Source organism: Eleginops maclovinus, chromosome 19 (genome assembly GCF_036324505.1).
Source record: "Eleginops maclovinus isolate JMC-PN-2008 ecotype Puerto Natales chromosome 19, JC_Emac_rtc_rv5, whole genome shotgun sequence".
Taxonomy (NCBI): Eukaryota; Metazoa; Chordata; class Actinopteri; order Perciformes; family Eleginopidae; genus Eleginops; species Eleginops maclovinus.
The window spans coordinates 6,269,936-6,285,222 of NC_086367.1; the positions used below are offsets into that span (position 1 = coordinate 6,269,936).

The 15,287-nt window shown below is 40.5% G+C and overlaps 1 protein-coding gene across 2 annotated transcripts; it reads right to left on the reverse strand.

Moving 5' to 3' along the window:
* Positions 1 to 1,556: 1,556 nt before the first annotated feature.
* Positions 1,557 to 14,443, reverse strand: nrde2 (NRDE-2, necessary for RNA interference, domain containing). 2 transcript variants are annotated; one of them, XM_063909393.1, is made up of 19 exons: positions 14,351 to 14,443; positions 13,258 to 13,363; positions 12,537 to 12,725; positions 11,101 to 11,241; positions 10,055 to 10,320; positions 9,742 to 9,965; positions 8,627 to 8,851; positions 7,741 to 7,930; positions 7,440 to 7,573; positions 6,330 to 6,450; positions 6,058 to 6,230; positions 5,790 to 5,961; positions 5,402 to 5,622; positions 4,807 to 5,284; positions 3,365 to 3,774; positions 3,143 to 3,282; positions 2,888 to 3,029; positions 2,379 to 2,450; positions 1,557 to 1,870 (listed from the first exon to the last, which is right to left on the reverse strand). In XM_063909393.1, exons 1-19 carry the CDS (start codon positions 14,409 to 14,411, stop codon positions 1,745 to 1,747), a joined length of 3,591 nt encoding a protein of 1,196 aa, XP_063765463.1. In that variant the 5' UTR covers positions 14,412 to 14,443; the 3' UTR covers positions 1,557 to 1,744. The 2 variants fall into 2 exon arrangements, with proteins under 2 accessions (XP_063765463.1, XP_063765462.1); XM_063909392.1 differs by having other exon boundaries at positions 3,365 to 3,777.
* Between the last annotated feature and the right edge of the window lie 844 nt (positions 14,444 to 15,287).

Genomic DNA, 15,287 nt, shown 5'->3' on the forward strand with positions numbered 1-15,287 from the left:
TCACCTACTGAAACCAAGCCTAGATACTAGGTCGCCTTCAAGTTCTCAATAAATTAAGAGCCAGTAATACTACTTGGCATGGCTCAACACATTTTAATAATTCAGGACCGGCCAATGTTCTGTTATTAAACATGTGCAGTCATAAACCACACAACCTGGCACCCATGTACTGAAGTCTCAGTATTTGGCTGCCATTAAATCTGGCATCAAAATCGTAAACACAGTTATATACTCAGAACCCAAATACATTCTTCACACATGAGCTGAAGGTTTCACATACCTGTGGCCTTAATCCTTTTTTTGCAGTTATGAACCGGATTAACTACAACAGGTGACTGAGGTTACATGTTTGCATTGACGTTATGTATTTCTAAATTAAAGTGTGGAATCATTTGTAAAAAATACATCATATTATTGTAATAGAATAAAGCCAAGTGAAATGTAGTGGAGATTTATTATGAGGTCAACTCTGTCAGGGGATATACAGATAATGATAATTTTTACAAGAATACCTTAGAGGATCACAACAGTGGTCTTTGTCGTTTAAACATAAAAAGCGAGAGTTTTGTCATATTTATTTCGTTTTTTAATGTCGAAGTGACGCACTAGTTTGTGTTACACAGGCTTTTATGCAGGCGGAAGGACACGTTCGCGGCTGACGGCACTGGGGAAGTTGCGGTTTTGCTTTTGAGAGACTGATTGTGATTGGAGAGAGCAGACCCGCAATATTCTGAACGCTGTACAGAGGCCGCTGATTGGCCAGGTTGGATCTGCAATGCGCCAAAACACGGCGCGGAAACGATGACAGGAGGGAGCGACTCCACCGTGCACTGTGTGCAATGTGTGCTGTGTTTTTAGTTATATACAAATAGGCCAGGTAAAAAAGTTGCAGGTAAGTCACAAGTTAGTTGAGAAAGTCAACAATAAGAAATAACCTTGTATAGGCTTCACAATTACACTGAATGCCCAAGTTTCCGATATAATTCTTAGAACTACATTATTTAAATGAATAAAAATAATCACTACACATAGTTAAACTCTTTTGCATATTATAGAGTAGCGCTGCTCACATGGTGAACTTGAATATACAAAATAGCTGAAAGCTAGAACGGACCACGTGGAAAGTGATAACTTTCTGAACTTGACCCTGCCAGTGTGATCTTTTGCTATTCTTGGTATCTGGGTAAGATTGTCTTTCACCAAGGTGGGTGCAGGGATACTTAACATTTAACCTTATCATCATCTGGAGTCGTGTTACCCAGAAGTCATTAAAAAAAAAGTTAATACATTAATATTTCAACATGGAATTCCCAGACAAATTATGAAAACTCTTAATTGACTATTCAGAGTAATATTAAAGCTCATGTTTCTAATTTCTCTCAGTATAAGGTTACAAATAATTTAATTAGACTCAAATGTACAGTTGCTCTTTGCAATAGCATCTAATATAATATCACTGTCATGGACTTTGATAATATGATATTTTATTTGAAACACAGGCCCTTACAGTCAGTGTGCATGCACTGATAGCATAAACAAACCCACAGCACACAAAGGAGAATCAGATATTTATTAACAGTGTCCGGTACTAAAACACAGTTCTGGTGGTTTTATGTGAAAATAAACCATTATATACAAAGCATTGCACCTGTAAGTGTTAGCATCTGGTTTGTGTGTGCATCTCCTTCTTCTTTGCATTCAACGGTGCTGTATACTTGAGTTCTTGAATGAGATGTGTGTGTGTTCAGTCCTCAAGTAGTATATCCAGTTCTTCCAAAGGTAGTCTGACTCGGAGCTCTTTCTCTGTCATCAAATCTACAAACTCCTGCAGATGCTCAGGGAACAGCTGCACCGCGTCCATGTACAAGCCCTGATCACACACACACACACACACACACAGACACACACAGACACACACACAGACACACACACACACACACACACACACACACACACACACACACACACACACACACACACACACACACACACACACACACACACACACACACACACACTATGAATACACAAATGTATGAATACACACCCCAAAAAACAAAGAGAGATAGAGAATTAATTTCTTGTGCATACAAGTAAAACATTTGATGAAATGGAGGTTAGCACCTGTAATCATGGAGCAATAAGATTAACTACAATCTTTTTTTTTTTTTATTGGTGTTAACTGCATACAATCAAGAGGATCGTCAAAATTATTATTTTTGTCGGTGGGATAACATAGCCACAATCAAAATAAAGATTTTCACTCTAACCCTAATATATTCATTGCTGTTTGTATTACCATTGAATTGTTTAAAAAGGTAAATAAATGCATGAGTGATTCTATGACTTATTTTTTCACTTTTAAGTCTGTAGCTCACCTTAGCCCAGGGAATATTCTGTAAGGCCTTGTAGAAGATCCCAGTAGCTTTGTCCACCTTCCCTTCTGACACCTACAAAAACCCACACATGAAACACACACATGTCAAACACATAGATTAAGGACTTAACTGACTGTCAATATGTGCATATCCAAATGTGCACACATGCCTGTTCAGACTTACTTTGTATGTATGTTATTATACTTCTATCTCAAAAATCAATATTCGAAAAATAACTGCACGGAAAACAAGATCTTAAAGGCAAAGCAAGCTTTTCTAATCAATACTGGAAAAAAACAATCTGCGAAGAAAGCGAAAGCAGATACTTGCCCTCAAAGTGAAGTTGTCAACATGTCGTTAAGGGTTATGGGTAGCTGTTTAATATAATTCTCTATTCCTGCTAGTTTATATTTTCCTTCGGACAGGTCAAGGACATAAAACAAGTTCAGGTATTCGGGTTTCCTCACAAGGGTTGTCAACACGAATATGTGTTTTATTTGCAATCTCACCAGGAAGTGTATGTACATCCTCCAGAGTAAAGGACAGTGAGACCCCATCTCTGTTGCTATGGCGCTTTCAAACAGTCCACGAATACGGTTGCTGAGCCCATTCTCTGGCAGGATTGGTAAGGCAGCATCATGGCAACAAGACCTATACACATAAACAGTAAAAAGGCAATTATTAACATGTTATGGTAAGTTTGCTAGAAGACAATATGGGTGCAGGATGACCCCACACCTACCCATCATCCTCTCTGCTCTTACCTCTGAGCAGCGTCAACCAGCTGCTTCCTCTGTTGTTCCGCAACAATGGCAAAAAGGCGTGGCACTACACTGCTGTTGCCCCTGGTTACAGAGTGGAAGAAGCGTCGTGCCCGGCCCGCACTATGGTAACGGTTCTCCACCTGGAACAAAGGTCACATTAGGGTCATCGTACAAAAATAATAACCAATTTTATTTTGATTATTTCAAACTTAAATGAACTACCTGTACATATAAGCTCCACAGAGGGGCGCTGCTGGCCCACATGGAGAGGGCGGAGATCAGTGTCTGCCTCAGTGTTGCCAGGGGAAACACACTGATGCTGTTGTGGTACCTAAGCAACGCTGCCTGTTGCACTGCCAGAGCCTCACACTCAGAAGCTAGCCGGCTAACATACTGCCTGCAGGAGAGGCTGGAATCAGCTTTAGACTGGTTAACGTCGATGTTAGCGACATCTTCCATGCTGTTCAGCTGCTTGTCCTGGGTCAGCTTCTGGTGCAGCTCCCCAATCCTGTCTCTAGCCTGGCTGTAGATGGCATTAGCGGCTTGGATGCCTGTCGTGAGGTACTGGAACAGAGCGTGGCAGCCTATCAGGCCTCTCAACCTGGGCTTCTCTCCAAGCAGGTCTTCCTTACCTGCTGGTAGAATAATGAGATGAAGGAAAGTCAGATTAATGAGAGATAAGCCAGTTCTCCCAGGAGACATTCAGACCTGTTAAAGTGGGGAAAGCACAAGTGGAAGCTAAATGGAACTCACCCCTGTGATTTTCCTACTGTGACATGTCTAAATGTCCTCTGTGAAAACAGGCCTTAACAACTTGGTTATGCAGTCAAATAGGATCCTAATTATTCTCAAGTAATAATTTGTTATTTTCTATGACGATTTTCTATTGGAATTTCAGACACCATCAGTCAGATGCAAAATGAAAAGCAATGCAGAGGCCAGGGGCTGCCATTAGTTTTTACAACCCTTTTTTTATTTGTTGATAGTAAAATGATAATACTATGAGATTTAGAATCAATTAGGTATGAACCAATCTAACCTATTCTGTTCAGCTTTTAGCACTTCTACATGAAATGACACAGTGAGTAAAAAAAAGGTTCTTGGTTTCAGGACAATAACAACTAATCATGTACTGTTTACCTCACATTAGTAAGCACTATTTTCTAAAGACTGCAATCATCTTTCCACTGATTGATATATTATATAAGACGACTGATTATGCAATTAAATCTGATGACTTTTGACCTTATCTACCAAGCAGAGGCTCGTGTTGCTGCTGTGTATAGTATTTATACTTGTATATTATATGCTATTTGAATGTTTGGGACATTAAAATGTATTAAATAAGGGAAAACTAATAAGTATTACCAAAGCAACTGTTGCTTACACTGATTATAACGAACTGTGAACTCATAAAGCATCTAATTAATGTGAGCTTTTGGTTAAGTCAACACATCATTGATTCTAAAAGTAGATTTGAAAGCTGTACCCCATGTATTAGAAAACACTGGCTGATAAAAAGTAGCTAGTCCACCGCGCCACAGCCTCCCTAGAGCAAATGTTGAGTGACCAGGAGCAAATGGGAGTGCAAAACCACTGATTTAGACCTTTTTAAAGATAAAGGTAGCATCTCTGTGACGATAACGGTAAATGTTGATGGAAACCTTTTTTGTTGGTCTGGTAGTTTTGTTCCAGTGCTGACAAGCCAGCAGTCAGCGCCTGTTCATACGACTTCCTGGCTTTCAGGATGGAGACCGGAGAGATGGCCTGGTCGGAGGAGGTGGAGCTTCCCTCTGCTAGCCTGGTTAGCACACACACAGCTGGGGACACAGTGATGTCTACAAGTCCTCCCCCTCGCTCTGGTGGCCCATCCTCCACCTCCAGCTGCGCCCACAGCAGACACAGCTCACAGAGGGCGTGGCTCTGCAGCCCTTTGGTTCCCCCCATGGCCGTGGCCGTGGAGAACACTTTGCGGGCCTCGTCGAGGTTGCCCAGCATCCACTCCAGATGACCGTAGCCGCGCCACAGCACCAGCGATGAGCGGTTGTCGGGCTCTTTGAGCAGTTGCTTGGCGACTCGTTTGCTGCTCTTGCCCAGAGAGCGGAGACGCTTTTTGTTGCCGCCATGCAGGCACCGCAACACCTGACACATAAACACACAAATATGTAAATTAGACATTTTCTGACTTGAAACTAAGTGGATCAAAATGTTTTTCTTCTAATTTTACTAGAACTTAAGTGCTATTAATCAGAATTCCACCTTGAGTTTCTCATACTGCATCCAGCTGAGTGACAAGGCGGCTTGGAGCTGGGCAGGAAGGACAGTTTGGACCATCTTCAACACATTAGTGACAAACCTCTCGCCCAGCTTCCCAAGCCCCACCCACTTCCTTGTTCCCTGGAGAGTGGTCATGTGACCAATAGAGTTGACCCCAGGGTCAGGAAGGTCGTAGGAAGTCAGAGGACGCCTGAGCTCGTTACCTAGAGAGTGACATGGACACAGCCTTGTGTCATGCTTTGCTTCAAGTTGATTGTTATATTAAAAACAATTTAATCACTGAAAAAATCATAAAACAAAGTCCTAATTTAAATATAAATAAGCCCTGACAGCTAGTTTGTATTTTCTTGACTGACAGTGTCCTTTTTACCCTGAGTTAGCAGAGAGAGGTTCTCTAGCAGCAGGCCCGGCTGACAGGGGGCAGCAGAGAGCACAGGGTCTACAGGCAGCCCCAGGAATGACAGGAAACGGAGAAGGAAGCGGAGCTGGAGCTCTGGTGAAGGCAGGCAAATGAGAGATGGACCGATGTCATCAAACAACACCTGCAGTCGGAGAGAAAGGAAGAGAGTCAAACAAAATGGTCACACTTATAGTGTCTTTGTTTCAACATTTAGTAAAAGGCTTCCAAACATGAGGACCTGTCTGTCTGGGTCGTCACAGTCCTCCTCTGTTTGGCCCTTAGCTTTGTCCGGCCTCCAGGGCAGCCAATGAGCTGCTTCCCGAGACGTCTCCACGTCCAACCAGACTGTCGATCTGGGCTGGCTGCGATCCTTCACCTCCTCCTCGTCCTCATCCTCGTCCTCTTCTTCCTCTGTGGACAGCACACACACATAGGAGAACATGAATCATGATCTTTCAAGGATTTACATCCACAGTAAACAAAATAAAAGGATGTCTGTGTGGGTTTTACCTGCACTGGGCTGAAGCCACCCTCCCTTCTCCTGTTGGAGCATCCAGGCTTTCCAACCTCGGGCCCCCAATTCTCCAACTCTCTCCTCCCCGCTGTCCCAGAACGGCTCAAAGAACTCCACCTGCACACACACAGGAAAACATTATTTAAGTGGAAGGCAGTATTTCCCTTAACATTACTGGAGCCTTTGTGTGTGTTCTTTTTTATTTCTATAATACAAATAAAAAAGTCGATGCCTCATGTTCCTTGTGCCCATTAAAGGCCCTGGGAACGTTTCTGCACATGTTCTGGGAGTGCCCCCGTTTCATGATTCAATGGTGGTGTCAGTGACAGTGCCTGCGACCATATCAACTCTGCTACTGATTGACATTTCTTCCCTTCAGATTCCTAAATATCAAAAAAGCACAGTTCTTGCTGGTCTAACGGCCACTAAGAAAATGATTGCGGTGCGCTGGAAGCCTCCACACAATTTATCCATTAAGCGATGGGTTTGAACTTTTCTCGATGTTGTCAATTTGGAACTGTAGACAGCCCATATCAATGGGGCGAAACAGGATAATGTGAGTGTGTGGCTTGCAGCGGCTGAGTCATTGAAAAGTCGGCTCTGATTACTTTTTCTCTCCCTTTTTTGTGTGTGCATATGTGATTTGACACTTTGTTGCCTGTTGCCACATGGGTCCTCGGAGGGTGGGGTTTTTATTTTATTTTGGTTTATTTTGTTTGTTTTGTAAGGGAACTGTTTCTATGTTCTTTCACGTTGTATGGATTTGTTTTGTACCATGTTTCTGCTTAAATAAATACAAAAAGTCTTTACACCCCAAGTACAATCTTTTCAATATTGATACATTAAAATAGTCCAGTGTCTCTATAAGGGCAGATCAGGAGGATCCAATCACGTATTGATTCTGAGTGCAACAAAGATGGACACACACACAGATGAGACGGCAACATAACGAATGTAAATTAACCTATGGACAGTTTTGCTTATCCGGTAAAAATAATGTATTCTTAATTGTCTACTTGCGTGTGTGTGTGTGTGTGTGTGTGTGTGTGTGTGTGTGTGTGTGTGTGTGTGTGTGTGTGTGTGTGTGTGTGTGTGTGTGTGTGTACCTGCTGCTTGGTGGACAGTTGTCGTACACTGTCAGGTTTGTAGAAGGTGAAGTCAATCATGGCCTGTAACAGAGAAATGGCCTTCTCTGAGTGACCACACTGACGCAGGAAATGACACTGCTGGATGAAGATGTCTGGACAAACAGAAAACACAACCAGGAGCGACTAATGAGCATATGAAAAATAAATAAGAATACAGAGCATGGTTTACTGACGGATCCAGTTGTTGTAAACTGGGTTAAGCAGGGCGACTTTTTATACTTCTCATAGTAGAAACTGGATACGTAAAAGCAAAAATCACCAAGCATATCCTCCTCGAGCCCTGGCAGGGCCGGGTGGGACACCATGCTGCCATCATGCACGGCACTGAGCGTGCTCAGACACTTCCCATACGCAGAGTTCACCTTCGACACGGAGAAGTTGCTAAAGTAGCTCTGGGTGAACAGAAGATACTCCCTCCACAAGGGAGCACTGTTGGGATGGAGAAAAACCTGAAATTATAAGAGAGATACAACCATGGTAATTAGCCATGGTACAATGACTTAAAGGCTGAGAAGAAATGCTGAGCTAAAGAATGTTCCTAATTGGCTGAAATGACCCATCATTTTCTAAGTGGAAGCCATGATAAGAACCGTTCAAACTCTCTAAATGCTGAAACAATAGGTTTCAATGCTTCTGTTTCTTCCTTTCTGTTCTTCTTTAGCACAGGGGACACTTGACCACCCTTTGCCAAAGTACACGAGATAACTCATATCATTTTGTCGAACAATTCCTTGCGGCTGCAGCAGCTTTTAAAGTGCACTGTTAGCACTGCAATTAGCTTTTCCTTTCAAAAAGAGCGTGGCAGAGATAACATACTTTTGTTGGCTAACCCAGAAGTTGTTATTGCAAAGGACTCCCTTGACAAAAATGAATGGGACTTTTCCATTGGATTTCTTTATGCCAGCATACAATCATGATAACTACACGTTTTTTTCAGAAGGCTAATCAAGGTAAAGTCGTTTACTAGAAATCTGCAGCCTAAGTTTTGGTCCACAGACATGACAAATACAGCCTTGGCTTGTAAAAAAGACTGAATCAATTATCAACTCTATTTAGGGCAAAAAATAAAACTACAGCTGTAGTCAAACACAAGAACCCTGAGAAGGTTTTCTGGGCTTTAAAGATTTGTTTTAAGATACACTGACCAGCTTCTTCCATTCTTTGGCCAGAGCAGAGGGCTCCCAGAGGTCCTGGCAGATCCTGAGCCTCTCCAGCTGCAGAGCGATGCAGCCGTGGTTGGTGGATACAGCACGCTCTGCGATGCTCAGCTTTTTCTCCAGCAGGGCTCTGTAGGAGGACTTCCGATGCTCCGCCGCATCGCTGCCCTGCTGCTCTGCCTCGCCTCCAAACACTGCTGCACTTAGCTGATCCTGGGGAGGGAAAACAGGCCGTTTAGAAGGAACAACTTAATGATTGAAATACAGTAAACAAGTAAGGGATGATGTGCAGTCATTAACCCTGTGAAGCTTGACAGCCAAAAAGGTCATTTTGGAGTCAATTGAACCTTTTGACAAAATACAAAAAATATGTTTTGGTGATCATTCACACAGGATTTATTTTCTGTATCAAATTTGATACGTCAGTCATTTATGGCAGTTTATTCAACCAAAACAATGTCTCTTTTAGAGACAAAAACAAATACTGATTATTATATTAGTAAGATTTGAAACATTTCAACAGATTATTATTATATTTTTCGAAACAGAAAATGCCACTTTATGGTGTGTTAAATATGCTATTTGATATTTGAAATAATATTTGGAAACCTCTTTTTCTACAACTTTATAATTTTTGTCTAAACACAAGTACATTTTACATAATTTTACATAAGGTGCATGTTTTAGCATTTTGGGCATGGATTACTTGAAATTGCATGGGTGGGACAGAAAATGTCCTTTAATTCTGGATTGTCTCCTTCGATTTCCACTCTTTTTGTATTTAATGTAGCAACTATAATGCATTTCACATTATAGGGTTAATGGTAAAAGACAGGCGGATCATGGAGTCCCACAAGAAGCGGAGGGACCTTGTTCAATCCTCCTTAGCAACAGTCATTATTTTGCTTAGCAGCGTTGTGTTATTCAGTATTATCCTCCGAATCGAGTATTCAACTAAGCCAACTAAGACAAGCACTATACAGACAACGTTTTATCACCTATTTTTTTTAATAAAATGTAATTTTATTCTCAGTTGTTTGGAGCTAATAACTTTTTATGATTTTTCAATCTAGTGTATAACATTTGAAACCCAGTCTTCCTACCTGGTATCGTATGAATTGTATCCAGAGCTGTGTGTCTCCTGGCTGCTCTCTGAGTCGCCTGTTGAACTCTTCGGTCCTCCCAGTAAGTGCTGCATTCTGCCCCGTCTGCACCTCCTGCTCCTGCTGCTCTTGCTGCCCCTGCTGCCCCTTCCCCTGCAGCCAGAGGGCTGTGGTGGCGTCATAAACACCCAGAGGATTCACTGAGGATGTCTGCACTCTGTCACCTGGATCCACACGTTACATTTCTTATTGAAAAATCAACACCAGCTAAGTTTGCTTCCCTTTTACGGCCTGTTGTTGCTACATCTCTTACCTGTCTTTCCTCCTTTGCTCTCCTCATCGCCGCCCAGCGGGAGAAAGGAGGTGGTGCTGATGGCATTGCCGTCCTTATGTATTGTAGGTAATGTAGGAACAAGGGGCTCGGACCTCAGCAGCTGGCGACTGACTGTAGAGAAGTATCTGTCTGCTGCTTTCTTCTTGTCCCCGCCTTTCTGTTTCTTATTTGACTCTGACACCTCCCAGTTTACTCCCTGTTTGCGGGGGTCCAGACCCAAGGACGAGTGACCTTTCCTCCTATACCTAGAGCACACAAAGAGTTTCTAAATCACAGTGTCACAATTTATTTTATCAGTTAAGCATCTGTTTTGCTAGTATAGCCTTTAAACCTACTTCATGTACACATTATTTTCTGTCTCTATAAATGAAAACAATAGCAAAGGGATGGAGTTTGTTGATGTCATGAAGTGGGATCAAGGATTCTTTCACATTTGATTGTTTAAGTTTTATTACCAGGAGCCAGATATCCCCAGAGTTCTCCTTTTCTCCACAAGAAACAGACAAGGTAAGCCAAACCCAGTAAAACCCCAGGTTTAACCTTAAAAATCGGGGGGGTTTCCAGTGCAGTTTGGCTGCTGCTTACGTTTATTAGGCTTGCTTCTCTTATAACTAAAGACAAAGATGTCAGATGACTAAATTCCCTCATCAGGTTAAACTATTTTTGTTAAAAATGTATGGTGGCTTCTGGCTGACATCCAAAATGGTGATGCATGTGCAAAAGGGGACAGTGGACATTACAAGAAACAATAAACAGACACACACTTTGATCAACATTACGGATTTCTCCAGGTTTGATAGTATTTGAAATATTTCAAGTACACAGCTGAACAAACACATTAATGTTTTGTAGACATGTTAATAGGGAAATGCTACGTTATATACCTGTTAAGTTCTTGGTTTAAATAAACTGGGAGCAGGAATCGAATATCAAAGATACACGTCCGATGGAAAAATCGAGGAAAGAGTTGTCACAGCGATGCCCTCGTGGTTCAGAGTGTGTGTGTTTGAATGTGTGTGTGTTACCTGGTTATGTCTCCTCTGTACAGGGACTTGTAGGTCCAGTTGGCTGGGTCTGCTTTTCGGTCCACACAGAACGGCTGCTCTGTGGGCGACTTTAGGTCATCCAACCAGGAGAAACAACTTGCTAACGGAGCAGCCTGGGGACTGTATGGATACACACATCAGAAACACAGAGCAGGGGGGGTTTACTACGAAGGGAGTTCAACAGAGCCAGTATTTATTTTACTGAGCTGGCTTGACTAAACTAAAACCCCTGATCAGAGATAAGGGATACTACGAAGCTGGTTATCAACTAGGCTTTCCTCTTCAGACTCTGTGCGCACTCACACAAAACAGGGCGTTCAGAGCGTCATTTGACTCATGAATCTTTTAGGATACGGGGTAATAAAATTAGTTTTTGGCCAAATTAAATCCAAGTGAAATAAAATGTATTTGTAGGAGACAGGAATGTCAGAGTGGGGATTTCTGAATGATTTAATAAGGTATTTGTTTATATTTTGGCATTGGTCTTTGTTTATTATATTTTTACTGGATTAATTATGGGTTGGATCAGTTGGGTCAGATGGTCATGGTCACCTGTTCACCTGTTGTGAGGTGTGTATGGAAGAGAGGGTGAGAGGGGCATTGTATTTTATGTTGACTGCATCTTTGTGATAGCTGGATTATTCCAATTATTAGTTTTTGCACGCTATGTTAAATTGATTATTTTCATTAAATTTGGATTTTGTTCAACGCATTTTTGGATCAGAGAGTTTATTTTTGATGGCACTTCTGACAATAGGCAACCAGGCCTATCTTCAGCCTCTCAGGGACTTTGTTTGTTTCTGAAGTTGCTACATTTTTGATTGAATTTACATCCTGAAAGACTAATCGGCTTTCTAATCGGCTTTGTATTAGCTGCAATATGCCAGCAGAATAAAGCTGACCTTTGCAAAAACTGGTGAAATTAGGGTTTTAAGGAATTATACTGCATTCTACCTGCAAGTAAGTTTCATACTGATGAAAAATATCTAGTTCTGATGTTATGCATAACTGATAAGTAGTGCACTGCATACAGTATGTGCTACTGTAACAGTACATCTTTGATCGTGGGATCAATGTAACATTAGTGCTCAACATTTTACATGTATAACTTATTTCCTCAGCTGATAAGGTGTACCGCTCATAGATTGCATTAAATATAATGTCAGGCTATTTTAAAAGGAACTAGTTATAACAACTAGCTGAACAGTGGTATTTGACGATTTTAAGCCTTACCTGGTCTTGAGCAGGTAATGTCTGCAGCGTAAGTTGCCATGGTTATGTAGCCAGGTTAAAAGAGAGCCACAGAAAAATCTAGGTTTGGGTTGGACATTCCTCGCTAACCCTCTAATCTGGCTTCCTACACCCCTCAGAAGTAAGACAAATGTGTATAAGAAGTGTAAGCAATGTATTTATACCTGTCTGCCTCCTGCTCCCTTTTGAGGTCACTAGGGAAAATGATTTCAGACTCATTGCCGCTGCTGTCCGAATGTCTCCCGCTCTTCTTTTTGTGTTTTTTCTTTTTCTTCTTCTTCTCACTCTTCTTTTTCTTCTTTTTGGGTGGAACATCACCCTCCTCCTCCTCAGAGCTCACATATCCCCTTACACTGAGGATTAGGAAGGTAGTGTTAAGCCAGGCGGATAAACAAAGAAAAATATAAGAGAACTCTCTGCTTCATACTTTGTCATGAACAATTTGCACACACATACTGCAGCCTTCTTCACTACGCAGGATATATATTACTTTTAATTTCAAGCAACCGTACACCTTTTTTTTTAAATGTCTATAGTACACTACGTTTATATGTGTAGTAAATTGGTAAAATAGAGAGCATTTATTTATTCTGTATATTTTATAGTTTTTACACACTCTGAATATATGTCTTGTTTACTCAGAATATTATATATATATATATATATATATATATATATATATATATATATATATATATATATATATATATATATATATATATACCATGGATAAATGTGTTATTTAACAAGATCAGTTAAAGGGAATGAGACCATAGAGCATGTGTCACCATGGCTTTGTCATGTAGAGGTAAAGCTTGCATGCTTGTCTGTTCAAAGTCCAGTATTTTGTCTGAACGAAAACAAGTCCCTGCTTTTGATCTGTACCTTGATTCCTTTTTGTTCAGCCTCTCACTCGTTTTTTCAAAAAAACGACTGTGAAGATTGAGGGCATCTTCAGTCTGGAAACTCTTATTTTTCAACCAGTCTAATTCTGAAAGGAGAGAGTGGATTAAAAAAGATTCATATTCAGCAATCATGAGGAGGATTTAGAGGTTGTGATCAACTTTACATGGCAGTGTAAATCCTGTTTTTAATCCCATGTGGAAACAGCTCAATTTAACAAAGGAGATACATTTCTCCTGTCTGGTTTCACTGCTGCTTAGAGAACATAAATCCAGATGATAAGTACATCAAAGTTAGGAAAGACAGAAACCTATCTGAGATAACAAAGTCTGTACAGAACAAACAGATTTACAGCATGTAGATGAGCCATGCTGTCCGTTTATCTGTGTTAATGTTGAGCTTCAGATGTTTGCATCCTATATGATTGTGCAGCTTGTCCTCTTTCCAGGTTACAAGATTCTAAATAACATTCTTTTGCAACCTTTACAGTTTTTAAGGGGGAGTGTTGGGGAGTATAGTAAAGCCCCAAGAGATAATGGTCTGTATAGATAAAATGTACTTGACTTGACAAGCCTGCACTGCCACAGAGGATCAGGATCTTGGATAGTACTGGAATCATGGTTTCTCTATGTTCAATGTAAACGTCATGTCCCACATATAGTCATAACCAGTAAGATAATAAAGTGTAAACCCAGCCGTTACCTTATATTGGTTAGAATAGAGAGATATTTCTCCCTAAAAACTTAGGAGGAGAATATAGTCACAGACGTGTGCCTCAGCCCTTTAGGCTCGGCTATTAGCAAAAAAACACGCCATATTCACTTCACTTTGTCTTGATACACAACAATAGCGCTCATGTTCTGTGTCTTTTATTTGAATGTGACAATATACTGACTTTGAGAAGTGACCGTGTAGAGGAAACGGCCTGACAGGAGGTAAGCTAAGGTCCGTCATTCCGACGTTAGGACAGCTAATGTGAGCTAGCTCGTGCTTCAACAGGTTTCTCTCTCAACATAATGACAACATAGAACCACAAACAATATTCATTCATATTTAAATATAAAGAAGTGCAAACCCTTGGACGAATCTTCCACTTTGTTTCGCTCTACTTCTGTAAAAGCTGGAAACAGAGCCATGATGATGTCGCATGTAAACAGTCGCACGGATATGACGTCACTTGGCAATTACAAAAACAAAATTACAAATAAACACTTGTGTTTTTTTAAATATATGAAAAAATACTATTTCTAATCTTTTTATATATTTTTTCTTCAAAGTTTGAGTACAGTAGTAAAACAATATGGAATTATATAAGACAATAACTTTTAACTGATCAATTGGTCACAATTACATTAACTTTCTATTCATTTGTGTTGATTTTATTTTTTACTTTAGTTTAATTAATTCAACAACAGCTTAATGTAACTAATTATGGGAAGAAAAAAACTAGCAAAATACTTGAATTGCTTGCCAAATTAAGAACATAACAAAAAGCCATTCTCCAGAATGGAAGGTCTGTAAAAATGTTTCCAGTTTACTTCATAGAAATATCATACAAAAATAAATGGCTTTAATTTATCACCAGAACACTTTTTTTGTACATATATATATAAAGAACTAATTTGTATTAACCAATTGGAAAATAGATGACTTTATGCACCAACTAAACGGAATATTTGTTTGTTTTTTTAAAACATTATGTTCATAGATGAAACTAACTCAAAGGTCAGACCCCACAGCAGATTGAAGTGAGAGAGAATGACAACCTTAATGGCACATACCAGCATAATACATCTCTCAAATGTAAGATGAAACATTGTGCATCAGGTGAGTTTGTTATAAGATTCTCTATCACACTCTTGTGGTGAAGCTAAAGCAACTATTTATAAATTCCTCTTTTCCATAGCCGTGAGGGATTAGTAAATTAGTCAACTCATGGGCTGATTCTTCCGAGATGCTGCTGCCCCAGCAGACCACACCATAGAAGATGACTGATGCCACCACAGAGTCAA